Source organism: Notolabrus celidotus, chromosome 18 (assembly GCF_009762535.1).
Source record: "Notolabrus celidotus isolate fNotCel1 chromosome 18, fNotCel1.pri, whole genome shotgun sequence".
Classification (NCBI taxonomy): Eukaryota; Metazoa; Chordata; class Actinopteri; order Labriformes; family Labridae; genus Notolabrus; species Notolabrus celidotus.
The window spans coordinates 23,902,164-23,923,476 of record NC_048289.1 but is presented as its reverse complement, the minus strand read 5'-3'; the positions used below and the strand labels follow the sequence as shown (position 1 = coordinate 23,923,476).

Sequence of the window (21,313 nt, the reverse complement as noted above, 5' to 3'; positions counted from 1 at the left end):
AGGATGGGTGCTGATGGGTGAAAGTGTCACCTCCTGGATGGTATAGATGAATGATGAAAAGCAGCAACTATGACAATGGAGGATGATGCACAATGGGCTACTAATGCAACTACTGGAATGAAGGGGGGTGTTAGGAAGTTTAAACTGTCACTGAGGCGGCCTACTGTACCATCTGGGCGTTGGTTGCCATGTTGGTGTCTTTCAGGGCATTGATGGCGCTCACTATACTGTTCTTACTGTTGTTGGTGGAAGGCTGGGACGAGAACGCAGACACTCAGGGTGAACACATACGTTACATACACGTCAACTTACACACAGATGCATTAGAACTGCACGCCTTTCAGGGAGTGGGGCTAATGTTGGCTGAAGCTCCTGGGCTGTTTAGAGCTAACAGGGTAAATGAGAGGGTGAGTGCCATAGAATGGCCTCTAGATCATCCTTTTTACTGCCTCACTAACTCTTTATGCCTCCGCCACTTAACTGCACAGAGAGACCCCTGGGGCGGGGTGAGAGGGAGGCAGGAGGCAGGAGGAAGAGGAGGAGTGATGCTTAATAGCAGCAGAGAAAGAAGGAGACTGCTCGGGAAAGAGAGCAGCAACCCTCTGACTGAGACCAACTAAAGGTGGAAGAATTACACAGAAAAAGAACTGAATTACAATTAGGGATCATTAGATAGTTAGAAAACAGAGTTTCTCAAACTTATAGGGATGAAATGATACGCTCAAATCACACAATGCTGAGTTTTTAAGGGTGTAGGTAACCAGTTTATGTTCAAGCCATAGTGATGAGAACGCCTCATAAAACTATTGTATGTGATACTTTAATTTTGCCACTTTTACAGCCTCATGCCGACGTTTATGTTTCCTTTTTCCTTTTATTCTATTTAAAAGGACGCAAAAGTTACTTCGGCTAGACTTTCACATTTTGGTAGTAAATAGAAACAGCCAAAGAACAATAAATGGTGACAAGTGTTTGATGTATCTGCACCATCCAAAAGAGGAGTGAGCTCTCGGATTGTAGTAACGCTGTAGTAACTGACTGAACAAGACAAGTCAGGACAGAAAGTACCCTTTACTGTTAAAAAAGGGTATTGATACTAGGGATAGACCAATTAACGGCGCCGATATTCGGCATTTTGGCGCATATCGGCATCAGCCATTTTTAAAAGTCTGACGGACGATAAGAGATCAATTTAAAGCTGGGTTATTTTGGCTCAAAATTCACTAAATCATGTGGCAGAAATGACACCGTCTGCAGAAACCGTAGCCTTGCTTGCGTTCCATTTCTTCTGTAGTTTCTCATCACAGGGGACGAGCTGAGCAGCATCTGTTGTGGCCCTACTATTACTAGTGATTTAAAACTCATACAACCCCACTTCAAAAAAACTGAAATACCCCCATAAAACAAAGATAAGTGAAAGATTAACATTTCACTTATATTGACATTTTGGAAAACTTTCTTTACTGTAGAAAACTTTAGGGAGCTATTTATTTGTTTAAGTTAAGTTTTTATTTAACTTTATAAGACATGCTGCTGAGCCTGGGAGCTCCCTGCACTTTGTGTTAGAATTTTAAAACAATGAAGTTTATTGTCTAGGATAACAAAAAACTTTAACATGTTGCAAATCTGAAAAGTTGTTTAATAAACAAATGCCTAAAGGCATTCAAACGAAGTTAAGTGTTGGAGTTTGTGTTATTCAAAATTTTGACGCCAATATTTCTCCTTTTCCTGCAAATGAATATCGGCTCCAAATATCGGTTATCGGCCTCCTTCACTACTAATAATCGGTATCGGCCCTGAAAAAACATATCGGTCTATCTCTAATTGATACGCCTATTTACAGTTTGTAAACAATAATTACAGTTAGCATGTGCGCAGTTTGTCAACTGAAGTACGAGTCAAGCTGTGTGACAAGATTAATCACCAAAGATCAGAAGTTCTAACTTAACAAACTGACTGATAAACGGTAAACGACTCAGTGAGTGGGTAGATGACATTAGCATATGGACAATTATTAAGTGGCCAGACATTTTTGGTGAAGAAGCCCACAGTCACTCGATGTTGACACTACAACTGCATTATCTGTGCTCATGTACAGACCATCAAATATCTCGACATAGACTGAGTTTTGGGTCTTGAAATCAGAACTCTTCCTGAGCTAAAAACAAGCGCGAGACCTTGGTCATGATAAAAGAGCTAGAAAAACAGAGTAATCCCAGTTTTTTTTTTTGGCTTGCTAGCTTGCATGGTTATTTGTTTGACTTCATATATGCCGAGTGAACATGAATTCTGCTCCTGTTAACCGTTATTCCAATTTCCACTTATTACTTACCTCCCAATGTAACTTCTTAATAGTCTCGCCCTGAGATTTAGTCATAACCAGGGCTTGAAATCAAAACTTCAGTAAGAACATACAGTGGGGCATATTGATTCAGGATTTTGGCAGTTTTATTATTTCTTTGCAGATGATACCCGATTAACCTCAGGTTGGAAACAGTCAACACGTTTAGTAGCTTGGTGTTTTGATTTGAAGTGTGACCCTGTTAACTGGCGACTTTCAGACAAATACATTTCTTGCAAATGTCTGTAGTTTCAGACAAATCTTTCATCATCATAATAAACTACAATAAGATGCATTCACCAGGACTCTTTCTGGGCTTCAGCAGCTGAAGACCACTGAATGGAGCAAAATACTTCCATTGCCAAAACGTGTGCTTATGTTTGATGACGGGAGGTCGAATGTCAACTCTCAGACTAAGATACCGTTACATCCCTACAAGCTTGAGCACGAGATAACAGGAGGTGTGGAATCTAACAACAGGCTACATTTCCAGAGGAATCTCCTCTGGAAATAAGACTTTGGATAAATATAATATACTTTGTGAAAAAGATATTACAAGGTAAAACACAAAACGTGAGCTTGGGAGTGACATATAGAGGACCAAGAACATAACAAAAATGAGGTCATTAACTAGAGGAGAGACAGTGAGTGATGTGGTAGGACAAAAGAGGACAGAGAGGTGACGAGACAGCCTTACCTTAGCAGAATCGGACTTCTTGTTGAGTAAACTTTTGCATGCTGTAAAAAGAAAGGAGAATAAAGACGGGGAGAAAGAGGTAGAAAAGAAAAGTTTAACTGTTGACGACAGCACCCGTGCCAATCCATACTTTGTATTCAGCTTTTAAAGGAACCCGCAACTTGTGCAAAAACCCGGAGCAGCAATTTTTCATATCCATGACCCCCCCCCTCCCTCCCTCCCCCCCAAATACCTGAGCCTTCATGACGAAGTGAGCCTGGGTGTTGCCAGAGAAAAACATGCATTTAATGGATTTCTGGGACAAGTTGCTACACTCTGCAAAACCCATTCAACATCATAATCCATTCATTGCCATCTGGGGATAAAAGAGAAACCTGAGAGCAAAGTAAACTTCCTCAATCCATTTCCTGTCTGGAAGACCCCAGCAGATCTAAAAAGAGAGGGATGGTCAGACTCAAACTGCCGCCAGGACTGACGGAGATGAGCCGGGTTAATGTAAATCATTGATTTTCCTTTAGGGCCCTGGTCACTTTTCCTCTCGCTCTAAAGCTCTCAACTTTCTCTTGCTTTCTTTCTTTCGCTCGTTTTCTACCGATACAGTCCCCCAAATTCTTATCTTTAGTGTCTTACCTTCCAAAAAGAAATGGGAGAGGGAAAGAGGGGGAGAGGGGAGGGTTGAAAAGAGGGCTTAGCATTTCAATACATGAGAGAATGGAGATAAGGGGCAAACAGCATTTACAGCAGCAAACAATATCATGTGACAACTCATGCTTCTCATTATGGGCTGTTATCGCTTTGCAACTTCTATCTTGACCTGATCATGCAGCATCCAAAGAAAAAAAAAGTATATATCTATGTATATTTAAAAAAATGTTCATTCCAAAACTAGTGAAAAGAGCTGATTTGTCCAAGCACTCTTCATTTGGCTACTTCTTCTACAGAACAGCCAGCAGGGTGCCAATCGTGACAGCATGGGGGCGCTACGTTCAAATGCTCTCTGACACGCCCTCCCCTCCCGCTCCTCCAGAGAATCATCACCAGACTCCACATAACAGTTAAGTCGAGATGACCCACAGCAGGAGCTCCTCACCGCTCAAACTCCGTACCAGATCAATGACAGGCAGGAAAGGATGGATTAGAAAGCATCTGAAGTTGTACCTCCCAAGAGACTTTTTGTTTTTATCTTAACAGGGTTTTAAACCACCATGGACACCCACATGCGAGAGGCAGCAAGGCAAACACCTCAAAAGAAACATAGAGAAATACTTCAAACGCTTCGGTCACATTTTGCTATAATGTCATTGAGGAAAAAAAAAGAAAACATCATGTGCAAACTGCCAAGCCTTGCTTCAGCCAAACTCTGCAGACATGTGCAAGGAAGCTGTCACAGTAAAATGTGTTTGCAGTGATGTGTGACGTCATCAGAAAACCAAAAGCTAATTATTATTATTTTTTTTAAAAGGCTGCACGATTCAAAAACAGGAGGAGAGCTGAGAAGTCCCATCTGGAGTGATGATGTCACATGTGATCTTCAGAAATAAACTTACAAAACTGGCAACTTGGTCCAGGATCAGAGAGGAAGCCCGCATTCGGTGGGCTCTGGCAGACAGTCAAACCACCACAAACACCCCAAAACTCAACAATCACACATCCCTGAGGTAATACCTCCCTAAAACACTTAACACTGAACCTTTAACCCTGCCTGAACATAGTTTTCTATGGATGAACTTCTGCACACTGTAGAGCAGACAAGATTCAAATGTCTGAAAAGGTGACAAAATCTAGTCTGCTCAACACTGTCTGTTTCTAGTGTACTGAATCCATGGAGCCACCATCGGAATCGCCGACCTTTCCCACCCACCCATCCCTCCCTGCAGGGCGAGAGCAGAGCCTGGTTTTAGTACTTTCCAAACAAAGGAATCCATCCCTCGGTTCCTCGTGAAATACACTCTAGTATCTGACGAGTGGGGTGGCAGGTTTACGGCCACACTGTCTGGTGGCATTTCTTTCGAGGAGGTTTGGAGACCTTTCTGGAAAGCACTAAAACAGACCTCTGTTTAGGGAGATGAAACGTGGGATGCCATAAGTCTCGAGGGATTCATCAGGAAGACTGCATGACTGCAATGATTTCAACAGTTGGCTCCGTTAGCAGCACTCCCATCCGTTTCAGCCTCCCCCTGCTCCTTTGACATCCGCCCTGCCCCTCCCCTCCCTCCCTTCCAAAACCAAGGTCGGACGATGGCAGCACGCCAACCCAGCTCTTGCCGGCCCCCTGCTGTGTCAGTTCTCGCCCCCAGGATACAAGCCCCTCCTCATCCCCTGCCCCAGCCCGCCCTGTGCCCGTCCCCATGACCTCCGCCAGGGGACAGCACAGGTGAACGTGGGGTCAGCTGGAGTTCAGGATGGAGCGTGTTGGAGTTGACGACAAAACTGAGTTTGAAGATGAAATGGGGGTTTCACTGCTGAGGCTCGAGTGGTGGTGAGGTGTGAATGTGAGAGGCACTTGAGTGCCTGGGTTGGACTAAATCGATTACCGTTAAGTGATGTTGATGTTTATGACTGTGTGCATTATGTCTTTGCATTACAGCAAAGAGAAAACACAAACTTAAGGGCCTAATGTGTGTGAGTATGCATGGATGCGTGTGTGTATGTGTGTGTGTGTGGATGTTGATGAGGATGCTGGTAAAGGCTGCATGCAGGAGTGTGAGGATGGTGATGGGGTCCCACCCTGCGTTATGAACCAAAAGAAGTAACTGTGTGTGGAGAGGAGGTGGATGGGCGTGTCTCTGGGACGTACCTTCCTGAGCCAGTGAGGCCGTGGAGGAGGCGGCAGCAGCAGAGTTGGTATGCTGCCGGCCCACTATTGGACAGAAATGCTACAGTTGGGTGGGGGTGTATAAATTAGGCAGGTCTATGTCAGTCTTTTTTTCACTCATGGGCCAAGAGAGCTACAGGGCGAGCTGGCAGGAGCCCAGAAGCATCACAAGGTTTGATGGAAACGGGCTGAAGCGAAAGTCGTGCCCCCCTGTGGTTTCCTAGGCCCAGGATTGAAATCTTTAACCATCGACTGACCAATTAACTTAGAGGCGGAAACCAAGGCTTCAACGAAAACAAGTCACTCTCAGAAGACTGAGAAAAAAAAACACTTAATTCACCCCCAACATTAAAATCTCATAACTTAAGGCTTCCTTCTTTTGAACATGCAAATGCTCCGTGGGCAGCAGAAAAGAGGGACACACACACTCTCGCACACACAAACACACAGACACACAGGGAGAGATACATTAGCATGGACAAGGACGTAACAAGCGCCCACATATAATCTGGTACATGACAGAATATCATAAATTAGCCTTTTAACTCACATAAAAGATGCATTTTACTCATAATAATAATAATCTACTGTTATCTGTATGTTATTTCTACAATGACTCCAATGGAGCTTCACGTTTAGCATCAGGTTGATAAGTAACTCTTGTGCACACACAAAACATATTGTTATTTTGAGGATGAGTGGGTGAGTGTGTGTATGTGTGTATATGTGTGTGTGGTGAGGGGGTTAAAAGAGGTGCAGAGGACTCTATCTACTCTCCTTCCTCCTCTCCCTCTGCATTTGCAGCGTGGGAGGCGGAGGGCGAAAGGGCACACCCACCTGAGAAGTTTCTGGACACCAGCATGGTGGTGAGAATGGCTCCCTGGAGGAAGAGAGGAAGGAGGAGAGAGAAGTGAGGGAGGTGTAATAAGTGCAAGGAGTTTGATTTTATTTACAAGGAATCAAGTTTTTTCCTCCCGACTCGCTGCTTTGTATTCATCTCTAAAGGGACGACAACTTTACTTTCTCGGTTTCTTTTCAGCACGTAAACACAGTCAAGGCTGTGTGTTCCTTTGTTCTCTGTCAGAACAGAGTCTAATTATTAAAATACTGTATGTATCCTGTTACAACTGAGATGCACAATTAACAGTCTTCACATCTCCAAGTCCCAGAACATTTTCTTCTATGCAAATTTATTTAAATGATGTGGGGAAAAGAAGAACAAATGACACTTGATCCATTACTTTGCATGTTCTCATGTTAATGCAAACTGCAGCTAAATGAGGCGGCTTTGCTGTAAGTGTTTCAACTCTGCTCCTGATACTAGTCTCTGTAAACACATCAAAGATACAACTTTGTATGAAATATGTTTTTCAGGAGACTCTTTTTCATTTTAAGAGAAGAAACCAGGCAACTCTTAGAACTTCACCTGAATTAAATCTTACATTTTTAATATATATTCAGTTATTTACATTATATATCAATTTGAAAGAAATTCAATGCCATGGTTTGGCATTTGGTATTTCCAAAACTCACCACCATAGAACCAAAAACAAGAGATTTCATACCCAACACCTTTTAACATTAATTTAGATCAGGGCAGCTGGGCACCTCTAGAGTTTTAAGCTTTCAATAAATGTTAAAAGATGTTGTCTATTTTAAAAGTTACAGTTTGGAGTGATGCTAATAAAAAGAGAGATAAGTTCAATAAAAAACGGTTGACCCAAACACAAGCCTGCCTCGATTATAAGACCACTCCCATTTTCAGAAAAAAATTATAATCATTTTAAGTGTTTCAATTCTGCTCCGGATTCTAGTGTCTCTGCAAACACATCAAAGCTGCAACTTTGTATGAAATATGTTTTTCAGGAGACTCTTTTTCATTTTAAGAGAAGGAGCAAGGCAATTCTTAGAACTTTACCCAAATTAAATGTTAAATTTGTAAAAAATATATATAGAAAATGAACGAGCAGGTTAAACAATTTAAAAGAAAATCAATGCCACTGTTTGGCACTTGGCGTTTTGAAAACTCGCCACAAAACAAGAGATTTCATACCCAACACCTTTTAACATTAATTTAGATCAGGGCAGCTGGGCACCTGTAGAGTTTTAAGCTTTCAATAAATGTTAAAAGATGTTGTCTTTTTTTATAAGTTACAGTTTTGAGTGATACTTAAAATAAAACAGAGAAAATCTCAATAAAAAACTGTTGGGACCGGGCGCTGGTGGCCTAGCGGTCTAAGTGCCCCACATACAGAGGCTACAGTCCTCGTCGCAGAGATTGCCGGTTCAATTACCGGCCAGTTGACCATTCCCCTCATGTCTTCCCCCACTCTCTACCCCCCACATTTCCTGTCTCTCTTCAGCTGTCCTATCATATAAAGGCAAAAAGGCCAAATATATAACTTAATAAAAAAAAAAACTGTGGTGCCTCAAATATAAGCCTGCCTTGATTATAAGACCACTCCCATTTTTAGATTTTTAAATAATATATTTTTTAAGAAAAAATCAGTTCAATCACAAATAAAACACATTTAATAAAACAAGGTTTGTTGTTTTTGAGACATTTTAAATAAAAACACGTTTTTGACATCACTTAAAACCTAGCTTTCTCATTAAAGTGAAATAAAATTTGATCACATGAGCAAATTAATCACTTTGTTATTGGTATACTAATATTTAAATAACCTGCAGTCTATTGGAGGACAGCTCTGGTCGTGGGCCTTCTTTCATTTTTCAGTAACGTACCCACATGTATATTTTGAAACAGTCTATATATGCTCGCCAGTTTCAGACATTACACTGTGTTGAAGTATTTCTTGCTTGACAACTGTTTAATATCTCTGCTGCATTGATGACCATATTCTTAAAATAGACATCATAACTCTGCCTCAGTTATTTGTTAACTTGGCCTACTTTTAATGATCAACTAGTCTCTCCATCTTTCATCCCCCTGGCGGTGTGGTTGTGAGTGACAGCTGGCCTCAGCTATGAGGGGCGTGCTCTTTACAGATCAGTGGTGCCGTCAACTGTTTTGGCATTTAAAGACTAAACCCTGAATAAAAGACAGTCCCTTTCATGAGAGAATTGTAATAATCAAATCAGGATACATACCTTGAGTTTTCGACGAGCGTTAAACTTGCGGAGACACTCAACAGTTTCCTGTCTGTGCATCATGGAGGCCACTGTAGAGCGGTGCTGCAGGACGACAAGATATCAAACACATTACGTACAATCAGACTAAATCTATGTGACTTTTACTTTGTGATCGTCGTTAGCTTTTTCGGTGATTAGGGCGAGTGAGTGAATACTTACGCAGACCCAGGGGTGCTTGAGGGCCTGCTCGGCAGTGATTCTCTTGGCTGGGTTAATAGTCAACATCTGGTTGATCAGGTTCTTTGCCTCTGGAGTCACTGTGTCCCACTCAGGGGAAGGGAACTGTGTAAAAAAATGCAGGAACAGAAAGAGTGAAAGTTGGGAGGAAGGAATGCAGATTTGAAACATGCTTATTGAGGGACTTGTTAAGAGATTGCATCATCATGTTCAGCTAATCCACACCATCTGGACTCCAGGTCTCCAGTTAATCAGTCAAAATTAGACCGCAATGAGAACAAAACTGTTCATTTTCTCTCTGCAGATTGATACAGAGGCATGAACACATGCTTCTGTTTTGGTTTTGAAAAGCTTTTTTTTTTTATACTGACTGGCTTCCAAACAAACAGGCTGCATGTTCAAGCCTTCCCCTGTCTCTCTCCTTACAAGCTGCAGTGTGACTTTATCATCCAGAGACTGAAAGAGGAGGATACCCCTTCTCTGATTCTCTCTCTCCACACACACACACACACACACACACACACACACACACACACACACACACACACACACACACACACACACACACACACACACACACACACACACACACACACACACACACACACACACACACACACACACACACACACACACACACACACACACACACACACTCCTCTCTGCAATGCGTCAGGGAGGCCCTGATAGGATCAATAGCTTTGGACCAGCTCTCAATTGGACACTATTAAACATTCAAAAAGTGCTTAGCAAACCCCTGCACTGCACCCTTCACAAATAAACACCTTACCCACACACAGACACAGACACAGACACACACACACAGACACACACACACACAATGCAGACTCACGTCGTACGCTCCAGCTTTGATCTGCTGATAGAGTTTGTGTTGATCTTCATCCCAGAATGGAGGATACCCCACTAACAAGATATAGAGAATAACACCTGACAGAAGACAAAGAGGGGACGAAGGTTTAGAGGAAGATCTTCACATTTTTTTTTAGTAAAGTACGGTTGCACAATAAAGACATTTTATTGATTTACAAAATGCAGAAGCTACAATTTTATGACAAATGTAAAATGTGCCAGAACAGCATCGCAATGAAGCAATGCAGTTCTGGAGAGGTGCAGTGGACTACAAATCTTATTCTCTGTTGATTGGTTCAGACACAAACACAGTTTTTCAGAGTTGAAACAAAAATTGCAACTTAAAAGTGACATATCATGCAAAATTGACTTTTTAATGGTTCTCTACCTGAAAATACGTGTCCCTGGCATGTCTACAAACCCCACCAAAATGAAAAAAATCCATTCTGCCCCTGTTCTGATTTCTCCACCTTTCTGTAAATGTGTGCTGAAACAAGCCGTTTCAGTCTTCTGTGTTTTTCATATGTCACAACGACATCCAGTCTGTAATGGAAGTCAGAGCTCTGAGCTTGTTCAGCCCATAGACTGTATTAAATACAACTCAACTCCTCCTCCGTTTTTCATTTCCTGCACACATGTGTGCTAACCAGGAGCTTAGGAGGGAGGCATGCTAGTTGCAGGCTGTCTTAATAAACACAAAGGTCGGTTTTACTCCCCACATCTGCAGATTTGAAGATCTAGTGGATGATTTTTATTTTTCATGGAAAAGTGCTTGAGCTAGTTAGCATAGCCACATAGCTACATGTTCGTAGCTGTGTACCAAGACACACGTCGACATACTGACAAATAAAACAATAAGAAACACTAAATCTGTGACCAATCGTTCAGAAAGGTCCTGCTGCAGGCGCCTCTCCTTCAGGATCAGATTCTGGATCAAATTCAGAGGGTTGAAGTAACGTGGGTCTGTGAGCAGCCGTGTATATTCAGCCAATATGTAAACATTAGATCAACATGCTGGACAGCCGAGGCCACATCCACTTCCTGAGGGGGCGTGGTCAGAGAGCTCATTCTCATTTAAAGGCACAGACACAGAAAACAGCCTGTTCTGAGCAGGGCTGAAAAAGAGGGGTTTACAGGCATGCCAAAATCTGATTTCAAAGTGTTTTTCTGAGCAATAAACTTTAAAGACATGTTTTGGGGACCTCTTAGACCAATATATTTTGATGACAAAGAGCATAATATGTCACCTTTAAAATGACCATTCCAACAAGTTGTAAGTCACGTCCCACTGAAATATCTCTCTTTAATCATCACCATGTCATATCCTGCAGCCCTGACCTGAAGCTGCATCACATAAAATGTCAACAAAACAAAGTAACATGTGCAAGAATAATATGGAAATTAAATACATGACGTAAAAATCTGATATTTCTTTTCCCACCGCCAAGTGAGGAAAATATTTCTTCACAGTTTTATTGTCAGTTTGAGACTCACCACAAGCCCAAATGTCCACAGGCTTGCCATAAGGGTCCTTCCTCAGGACTTCAGGGGAGAGATACCCCGGGGTGCCTGCAAACCCTGCCCGACAAGAGAAACACACAATTAACCGATGCCTTTCATTAAACTTGTGATGGAGGCTATTTCTGTGCAGTTATGTGAATGGTTTGGATGATAGTGACCTGTTGGACTTCAGATTATGACAGTGTAGAGTCACAAGCAAATACCCGTTAATCATCTCATCCCTGCCGGAGAGTCAGCCAAATGCTGGCAGCTCGGGCTGTTCGCCAAGACACAATGGCCTAAGCATGAACTGGAAGAGTGTCTGTGAGCCTCTTAAGCAACGCTCGGACAACGAGTCTTTTGGACTCCAAGTGAAAGGGCTGATGTGTTTGCACGGAAATGCAGGGACCTACTGTCTGAATGAGGGCCTACTCAGCTGTGAGCCTTCTGTTTGACACTGAAACGATGGAGTGCTAAACACTCAGACGGAATAACAGCTCCGTTAACGGTCAGGCACATTTGATTTGTGGGTGTCCGTGTTTATGTTTTCTTACCGAACCAAGCCTGCTGGTCTCCTTGCACTTCGATAGCAAGGCCAAAGTCAGCCAGCTTCACTGCAGCTCCCTTCATCTTACTGGCCAACAACAGGTTCTCAGGCTGAGGGAGAGAGAGACACACACACACACGTGCGCACACACACGGTTAAGCAGAATGTAGGACAAGAGATCAAGACAGTGAGAGACAGATAGTGACAGGCACTTTTCAGTAAAGCTCTTTCTGAGAAATATTCACATTTGATGTATTCGACACAGCTCGTGTGGGGGTGGGGGAAAGGTGTGAGCGAGTGATGGAAACAGAGGATATAGAGAAAGAGAGAGAGAGAGAGAGAGAAAGAAAGGATGGGTGGTTGAGAATCTCCACATCGCCTTATATGGGCATGGGTTGGTAGCCATAGAAACCACTCGGGAGTCATTTAGGCAGCGCTGCAGACTGCATGCTAAATGGAAAGTGTACTTAGCAAGAGGCGGCGTGTGTGGCGGCGTTCTAAATGGCCGTTGTTTGGGCAGTGGGACATAAATGGCCGCAGTAAAAGCCCACTCAGGATAAAAGGCCAACAAATCAGACAGGCAGCGCTCGAGGTAACAGCATTATTCTCTGACACACACAGAAAAGTCGCCCACATGAGTCTGAAACACCCCTCCAGGTTGTTTTTTTAACCCCACTCCTCCTGCTCTCTGCTTGAACACACGCAGCTCATCTCTATCATTACTCCTGCGTCCTACCTGGATCCTCATAATCACCTTTAAGTAGGTTAAGCACAGAATTGAAGGTGGCTGAAAAGCTGTCTTCCTCCCATCTTTGAATTGTAGCCTATCAGCTATTAAAGGATGATACAAGCCCCTCCCCCTTTTGCTCTATGGGTGGTGTGATGTCACTCGGAGTTGTCTTGGCAACCCATGAGGTTTATCTATGCCTCTTCTCTTATAATAGACCCCCACCCTCACAAAAAGGCACAAAGTGTGTTCATGTGCCGCTCCAGTCCTTGTCTTTTCCTTGCCATAGGTGAGAGACTGACCCCTGCACGTGATCGTGACTCACCATCTCTGCTCCACATGCACACTCACTCACTCACTCACTTACACACAGACAGACAGACACACACACACACAGCTGATGACGTGCTGACACATCCGAGAACAGAGACGGATTTAGGGAGACAGAAAGAGGAACAAAGGGTGGTAGAGAAGGGACGCAGGGGAAAAATAATAAGGGATAAAAGCAGAAGTGTAGAGGAAAAAGACAAAAGAGAAAGAGAGAGAGAGAGGGAGAGAGATGGAGAGAAACCGAGAGCCATCTGTGTGTTGCCATGGCCACGAGCAGAGGTGTGTGTGAGTGTGTGGTTGTCACAGCAACGGGCAGCCACTCACCTTGAGGTCTCTGTGCACAATATCATGCTGGTGGATATGATTGACACTCTCCAAGATCTGACTAATGCAGTGACTACGGAGAGAGAAGAGGGGACAAAAGAGAGAGAGAGAGCGACGTCAGTCAGTCCAAAATAAAACACATCACATCGGCTGGTTAGAGGAGAAACGTCAGCGTGTTTCCTTTAAGAGCGGTGGATCACAGGCTGGTTAAGGGCCTGCACGGTTCATACGTGGAAAAACACGAGATGTGTGATTACACTGTTTAATATGTGATAATGACGTGAAGTGCATTAAGCAAATGTTTGAGGAATTGACATTAAACACAACTCACATCCTGTCTATCAGCTGTTCCTCATGTTTTACCTGTTTGCAACATGTCCCTCATGAATCCTAAACAAACCTATAAAGCAGTTCTTTTCACTTTCCAGCCATATTTATACTTCTGTATAGGATCGACACCGTTGTAGCCTTGGTCGTAGATCTGCGCAGTTGTAACTGATGTGTAAAATAATAGGTTTATAATTCACCAAAAGTCCATCCTCAGTTTCAGTTTACACTTTGATATATATGTTTCATGTTTCAGTATATATTTTAGGGGTATTTGTATTTTATTTTGGAATCTGTTTTATTTTCGCGGGCTTCCTGTGATGAAGTCGCTTCCTATTCGCTCACGCTACTCTCCTCAGACGGTAAAATCCCTACTGAGGAGAGAGGTGTGCATGTGAAGCCCAACAACGAGTTGCTGTACTAAACAGGTTGTGTTTTGTACAGAATAAATATCTCCTGTGTTCGTGGATACTTGAGTCCTGCCTCCTCATTCCTCAAAGCAACACAACGCAGAGTGCTACCATTGGCAGCTGTGGAAAGTACATGGCCAGATCGGCTACACAGCCACTGTATCTATGCGGAAGCCTATGCAAGGAACCGACGCAGACCGCAAGCCCCGCCATTGGTCCGCTCCACAGCATTGCATTTCCTGCATTTACAACACTTCCGTTATCCCCGCACATTGGCCGTGTGTTTCATCTCCTCCAACGTCTCCTCTCTATTCTTCCCTGTCAGCATTGCTGTGTGATAAACAGCAACATGTATCTGCTCTAAATTAACATAATGCGCTCGCAACCTGACTACCGAAATTCTTGAGGGCAGTGTGGTCTCTCTGATTATTGCTGTTTGACACGGACACATCGACGCACAAGTATGTAGAGGTATTGTCTGCGTCGGCCACTGCTGCATAGGGTCAACGCTAGGGATGTTAACAACTAATTTAGTATCGATTAATTGATTTTTTTGTTTTTTTTAGAAATATATTAGGTTTTTTAACAGTTCAAACAAAACCTATACACTTGGCTCACATATATATCATGGTTAGCATTCAAGTCAAGTTAATACATGTGTCAGGCACAGGATTCACAATGTACACTGCAGAGGTGCAAAGATAGAGGAAAAGAAAGTAAGGGAATAAATAAAATACAAAATAATAATGATAATAATAAAAAGTTGTGTCTATAGCACAAAGCCTCTTGTAAGAATAGCGGAAAAATTTAGCCAAATATATACCAGGAAGGGTTCCCATGTTCTGCGGAAAACATCGTCTCTGGAATGTAGTTTACATGTTAAGTAGTCCAGTGGGACATATTCAAGTATGATTAATTGATTGTTAAGAACTTACTCAAACACATTTTTTGGTTTGATTTTCTATCACGTGGAACAAACATCATGTGGTCTTATATTTCGTTCAGCTATCAGGGAGGTGTTTTATGTTTAAAGCATGTTTTGATGTGAATCAGCTGACAGCTGGGGGCTGCGGCTGAGTGACAGGTCTCCACGAGCGCTTTTTTTCTCCACAGTTGGACTGATTATGACCCGGTTGCGCTCCCGGCTGACGCCTGACAGCGTTCACATGCTTATTTTTCTCAATAAGAACGAGAAGACAGACAACTGGACACTGTGAGTCCAAAATATGTTTCTGTTCAATTTCTTTTGTTGCAGTAAATCCACATGTTGAAGTCTGAGTCTTCACTTTTATGACTGTATGCCCACAAGGTTATTTTGAGTTTTACATTTTGTACGCCTCAATATGATCTGTAGCTATTGAATACTGTCAGTTATATACATTGTGTCGTGAAGGAGCATTTGATCTAGGGGCAAAAAATGCATTTGGCTTTGTGTTTTTTTTTTTTTTATGATTAATCGATTATTGATCGATAACATTTCCAAAGATCGATCACGGAAAACACTTGAAAGTTGAGTCTCTAGTTAATGCAGAAGTATAAACCAGGCTTTCATCTGCGCCAATCCCCCTGAGAGGAGCTAGCCTGAGCTTCATCTGACCAAACATCTCACCTGCATCCAATATGTAAAATGTACACATGCATGTAATACATTTATTTTACTCTGAAACGGCTATACTTCTTCTTCTGTGGTTTTTTGTTGCAAACGCTTATGTTTGACGCTAAAGCAATATTTATTTTTTGTTGTTCCTTAAAGCTTCTGTGAGGAGCTTTACAGCCTGATGTTATCAGTGATGACCTACAAAAACAAACAAGAAGATCGTCAACAAAACTGACAACTTCAAAGTGTGAACACTGAATGACTGAAAACGCTGTGAGGGGGAGGGTGTCGGACCAGACAACTGAAAACACCTTTTACATACGTACATGACGAGGTCAGCAAAGAGGTGAGAAGAGGGTTTTTTTGTTTACAGAAGGTGTCAACATTGACGCAAACAAAGTTCCTTACAGGAGCTTTGATACAAGTTATACAAGGTAAAAACGTCAGTTATTTGGAGTTCTGAGTTTAGTTTTTTCACAGTTAGGCCTGGTGGTAAACATCATGCGCCGCATGTATAGGGGCTGTGGTGCTCGAAGTGGGTGTGCCCTTTGTCACTCCTATTTTTCTAGTTATTAAAGGCATTTTTGCCCCCCTCCAAAAAAAATCGGGAACAATTCACTTCCTCAACAATATACATAAAAGTGTTGTAAGTGGGTCTAGCGGTCTAAGCATGGCCCATATAGAGGCAAAACCCTTGTCGCAGAGGATGCAGGTTCGATTCCAGCCTCGACCATTTATTGCATGTCCTCCCCCACTCTCCACTCCCCACTTCAGCTGTCCTATCCATTAAAGGCAAAAATGCCCAAAAATACAACTTAAAAAAAATGTAATAATAAAAGTGTTGTAAGAACATCATTAATGCTTGCATGCTGCAGGTTTTTGGTTCGTGCTACTGCTAAATTAAGTTATTTTGTAAAGATTAAAAGCAGTGATGTATTTATATGCCTAACTGCTGGATAGCAGTGTTGTAATCTATGACCAATAATTTAATTATTCCATCAGACAGTAACAGTTTAAACTGTGGAGGTAGGACTAACATAAATAAACCTCTGAAACAGGCAAAGTCAAACAGGCACAATAAATCATCTTGACTGCAATATCTCATGTTTAATCGTTATTGCTGCATCATGATATCCCCACATTTCAGCAATTACCTCTGTAGGATGCAAGTCTGTCAATTACAGATGATGTGAATAAAATAATATGCAATTTTCTGGGTCATCTTCAGACAAAAATGCTGAGCGCGCCTCATGATGAGTTCCTAAAATGTGAAGATTTGTAAGTGACTCAGTTATGTATTATTGACAACATCTTTAAAAGCAAACTCAAGACCTCCCTTTTTAGTCTTGCTTTTAACTGAGTTATATTCTTATTCAGTTTTTTTTTTTAATTCTATTTATTCATTAATTTCAAATTTTAGTCAGTTTTATTCTACTTTATTTATTTATTTATTAATTTATGTATTTATTTTAAGTATAGCATCTTATGTTCTTTTAATGGTTTAATATTTTAGTGTTTTATTATCTTAGAAATGTATTTTATTTTGGTGATTTTAATTTCCTGTGTTGAGTTTTAACATCTTATTCTACCTCCAGTGTTTCCTCATTAAGATATCATGAGAGCGTTTCCTCAGTACGTTCAGAAACTTCTTTTTTATTTTTCATTTATTTATTTTAGTTTGGGGTCGGGCCTTGGGTTGGGATCTTTTTCTTTATGTATTCTATTTCAAGTTGTTTTTATATACAGCACTTTGTGTTACAATGTCATTGTATGAAAAGCGCTTTATAAATAAGCAGTAAGCAGAATGTCAATAACAGTGGCCTTTATTCTGATGTTTTGTAAACACCCTTTACATACGTAAATAACGACGTCAGCAAAGAGGTGAGAGGTTGGGTGTTTTTTGTTTACAGAAGGTGTCAACATTGACACAAGCAAAGTTCCTCAGAGAAGTTATACAAGGTAAGAATGAATCTATTTTTTGGTCATCTTTAGATAAAAATGCTAGACATGCCTCGTGATGAGTTCCTAAAATGTGAAGATTTGTAAATGACTCAGTTTTGTATTATTTAAATCAGATATCTTTGAGGTTTGGACTGGTGAATTGACAAAGTAAGCAGAATGTCAATGACAGTGGCCTTTTTTCTGATGTTCCTTCAGGATTAAGCATTGATTAAGGATTTTTTTCACATGGCTTTAAACACTCACATTCAGCCAGGAGAAGTTGAACATAAGGCTGAGTTACATAACAAACGTTAACTACACAAACGCTATCATTTTTCAAAGGCACAATCAAGGTACTGTAGTTTTAAACAATCAATATTGAGCACTGGTGTGGGAGGCCTTCCACCACACAGTCAATAAATCTCTATCCCGGTAGCAATTTTAATAATGGGGGCGTCAATTCAGCTGCTACTAATATAGTTATTTTTCAATTCTGGCTGCAGAGCATGTTTTCACACTCGCCTGGTGGTGAGTGTGTTGGCTCATGATGGATCTTATAAAATGTTCCTATGAGCCAGTACATGACCACCTTATTACTGTCCGACACACTGTGGTGTCAGGCTCCACCATCCCACTATTTGAGGCTCATGTTCATGTCACGTCTCCAGAAAGGTTAACGGGTCAAAGGGCACCGCAAGAGAGAGAGAGAGAGAGAGAGAGAGAGAGAGAGAGAGAGAGAGAGAGAGAGAGAGAGAGAGAGAGAGAGAGAGAGAGAGAGAGAGAGAGAGAGAGAGAGAGAGAGAGAGAGAGAACGTGGCCGAGGCTCAACGCACGTGGCTTCCTCTCTGTTTGTGTGTGAAGGTTTGTGCGTTTCCAGCCCCTCTCCATGTGTGCGTGAACAGACAAAGACCCCCCTAATCCAATTGTACAACAGGCTTCATAAGCTGCACACCACACAGCCACGGGGAGAAGGGGGAAAAAAAAGGAGGGGAACTCCCAGAAGGAAGATGCAGCGAGGACGGAGAAAGCTTAAATGTCACAATGTCGACAAAATGTCAGAATGTGGTGTAAAATGCCCAATGCTCTTCCACAGGAGCCAAGATGACGTCTTCAAACTGCATGCTCTTGTCCAAAGCAGCCACCTAAAACCCTGCGGATAATCAATTTGCTAAATTATAACACAAGAGCGGTGAAATCGTGACTTTGGAGAAGCTAGAGCCGGCGTCTTTTGGCAGAATTAATCATCTCAAAAAAACTGGTTTGTGATCAATTTGCTGGTGATCGCTCAGGAAGCATGTAGATGTAGGATGGAGACTGACGCATGTGGCCAAAGAGAGATGAGAGACCAGTATAATAACCCACTTGTTGACAGGAGGGGGGGGGGTTCAGTCACTGCCAAGAACACAAGCAAACCAATTATATCCACCACTGTGCGCCTGTGGGTCCACGCTCATAAACTGAGAGAGTATTCATATATTTAATGGGATTACACTGTATGTTTGCAGCAAAGCGGGTGTTCATATGTTATTGTTGCTCATATGTACCTGGCATCGGCCTCGCTGTAGTACTCCCTGGCTACAATGTCTTCAAACAGCTCTCCTCCTGTCACCCTGGGAAAGGGGAAGGAATGAAAAGGGAAGAGGAAAGTAAGAGGAAAGGAGATGTTAGCATACACAAACAAACCATGGTCACACGCATGGATAAAATGTCACTGTGTGTGTGTGTGTGTGTGTTTGTGTGTGTGCAGAATATACTCACAGGTCAAAGACTAGGTAATGAAAGCCTTCCTCTGAAATGCTGTCATGGAGTCTCACTGCGGGAGAGAGGGAGGGCAGTGAGATGAAGACATAAAGACAGGAGACGGGTAAAAAAAAGAAAGAATTGCCGCAGCGTTTGAAGAGAGAAATGGACCAAGGCCAGGCTGAAGAAAATGTCAACTCTGACTGTGACGTTTCGGGTACTGCAACAAGGTTCTTGGGCACATACCGGCTATTTAATCAAACCTTAAACACTGTGTGGTTATTTCTTCATTTCTTGTTTATTCTTAAAGAGACATACGTGCTAATAGATGCCAGCCAATGCCACACACCGCAGCGTTTACAGCCTGAGCTTAAATGCAATGACCATCACGAGACTGCCCATTAAAAAAAACCACAACACTCAAATTTACAAGAGACAGTAAAAACTCCAACACGAAGAACCAAACAGTCCGCTCTGAAAATGATTCAAAGAGATCATTTTACACTGACTGAACCCTTCCGGAAATGTAACAACACCGTCTGGAAGTCATTGTCGAGAGCGCACGGTTCGATTCCTGGCAGTTTCAAATGTATCTCAATGAATATGTGTTTGTGAGCGCCAGTCCAGCTCGGCAGTTAAATCCCGGACAGATGCTTTCGTCCTCAAAATTGACCCCCACTTATCCCTCATTCTCTCCGCTGTCCTGTCATCTAAATAATCAAAGCTTAAAATATAATCTTAAAAAAAATGAACATGTGTCGTAGGGATGACGTTATGGAGTACGCTCTTGATCTTGAGCATCCGAGTGATATTCCACCAAAGACATATCGGCTGTCAAACCACGGATCACTGACTTAAGGTGAATATTTTTGCCTATTGAGCTGAGTTTGGGGGGCTTTTTCCCCTTTAGCTGACAGTTTAAAGAAGAACAGTAAGAGAGGGATGATGAGACGAACTCTCTGGAACTCCTCCCTCCAAACATCTGCAACTCTGACTCTCTTCTCTGACCTCTACTCCCTCCCCATCTCTGATCTATCCTTCTGTATCTTGTATCTTTACCTTTTGTTTTGTCACTTCATGTAAAGCGTCTTTGAGTACCTAGAAAAGCATTACATAAGTCTTATCACTTATTATCAATATCACATGCAACACATGTTAGTAGCTAGCATGGAAATGAGATTTATGGTCTTTAGCTCGATAGTCCGCCATTGTTGTTCTTATCCTCCCACTCCATCATGGCTGTTTGACTGGGAACATCATAACATGTGTTAATAGGGCTGTGATCAAATGGCAACATCCGGCCGTGAGAATTGAATACCATGCGGAAGTGTCAAAAACAGCAGTTCCTCGAAAGTCCACATGAGGCTGGCTCCAGAAGTACCGGAAACCACATACACACCAATTGAGAAAAGACGATCTTTAAAGCAGAAATAAACATGTTTACAGCCTGGTACAAAAAATAAGTTTAGTCTAAGCAGGTAACTTTTCGTTTGGTACACACTGTACGGGGGGTGATTTTTTTCAGAAAGCGGCATTTTAGCAGATATTAAGGTTATGAGTTAAGGTTAAAGCTGACTTGACTGACAGGCCATGGCACTGTAGCTGTTGGCGAGGAGGCTCAAAGCCCGCCTCTTTACCTCACATTAGCTCGACAGAAGTTAGCATGGCTGTTTTCAAAACCGCCTTCTATACTAGCAGTACATACTGATTTGGTCACAATTCAGTTTGTAGTATGTGAACAAGAGCAAAATCTGCAGAATGCTAAAACTACCCGGATGTCGTACTGATTCGGAAAAGTTTCTCAGTATGCATTACTC

At 42.1% G+C, this 21,313-nt stretch overlaps 1 protein-coding gene across 9 annotated transcripts in view; it reads right to left on the bottom strand.

Moving 5' to 3' along the window:
• Positions 1-21,313, bottom strand: part of LOC117829881 (calcium/calmodulin-dependent protein kinase type II subunit gamma-like) — a 61,625-nt gene that overhangs the window by 18,060 nt on the left and 22,252 nt on the right. For 6 of the 9 annotated variants that reach the window (XM_034707624.1, XM_034707626.1, XM_034707625.1 and 3 more), the window contains exons 4-15: positions 19,515-19,569; positions 19,301-19,366; positions 13,482-13,554; positions 12,108-12,210; positions 11,548-11,631; positions 10,037-10,131; positions 9,166-9,288; positions 8,965-9,048; positions 6,691-6,733; positions 5,836-5,898; positions 3,039-3,079; positions 170-253 (exon numbers count right to left, since the gene is read on the bottom strand). In XM_034707624.1, coding sequence (XP_034563515.1) covers positions 170-253; positions 3,039-3,079; positions 5,836-5,898; positions 6,691-6,733; positions 8,965-9,048; positions 9,166-9,288; positions 10,037-10,131; positions 11,548-11,631; positions 12,108-12,183 — 693 coding nt within the window. In that variant the 5' untranslated portion in view covers positions 12,184-12,210; positions 13,482-13,554; positions 19,301-19,366; positions 19,515-19,569. The remainder of the gene's footprint in view (positions 1-169; positions 254-3,038; positions 3,080-5,835; positions 5,899-6,690; positions 6,734-8,964; positions 9,049-9,165; positions 9,289-10,036; positions 10,132-11,547; positions 11,632-12,107; positions 12,211-13,481; positions 13,555-19,300; positions 19,367-19,514; positions 19,570-21,313) is intronic. The other 3 variants (XM_034707627.1, XM_034707621.1, XM_034707623.1) reach the window with 1 other exon arrangement.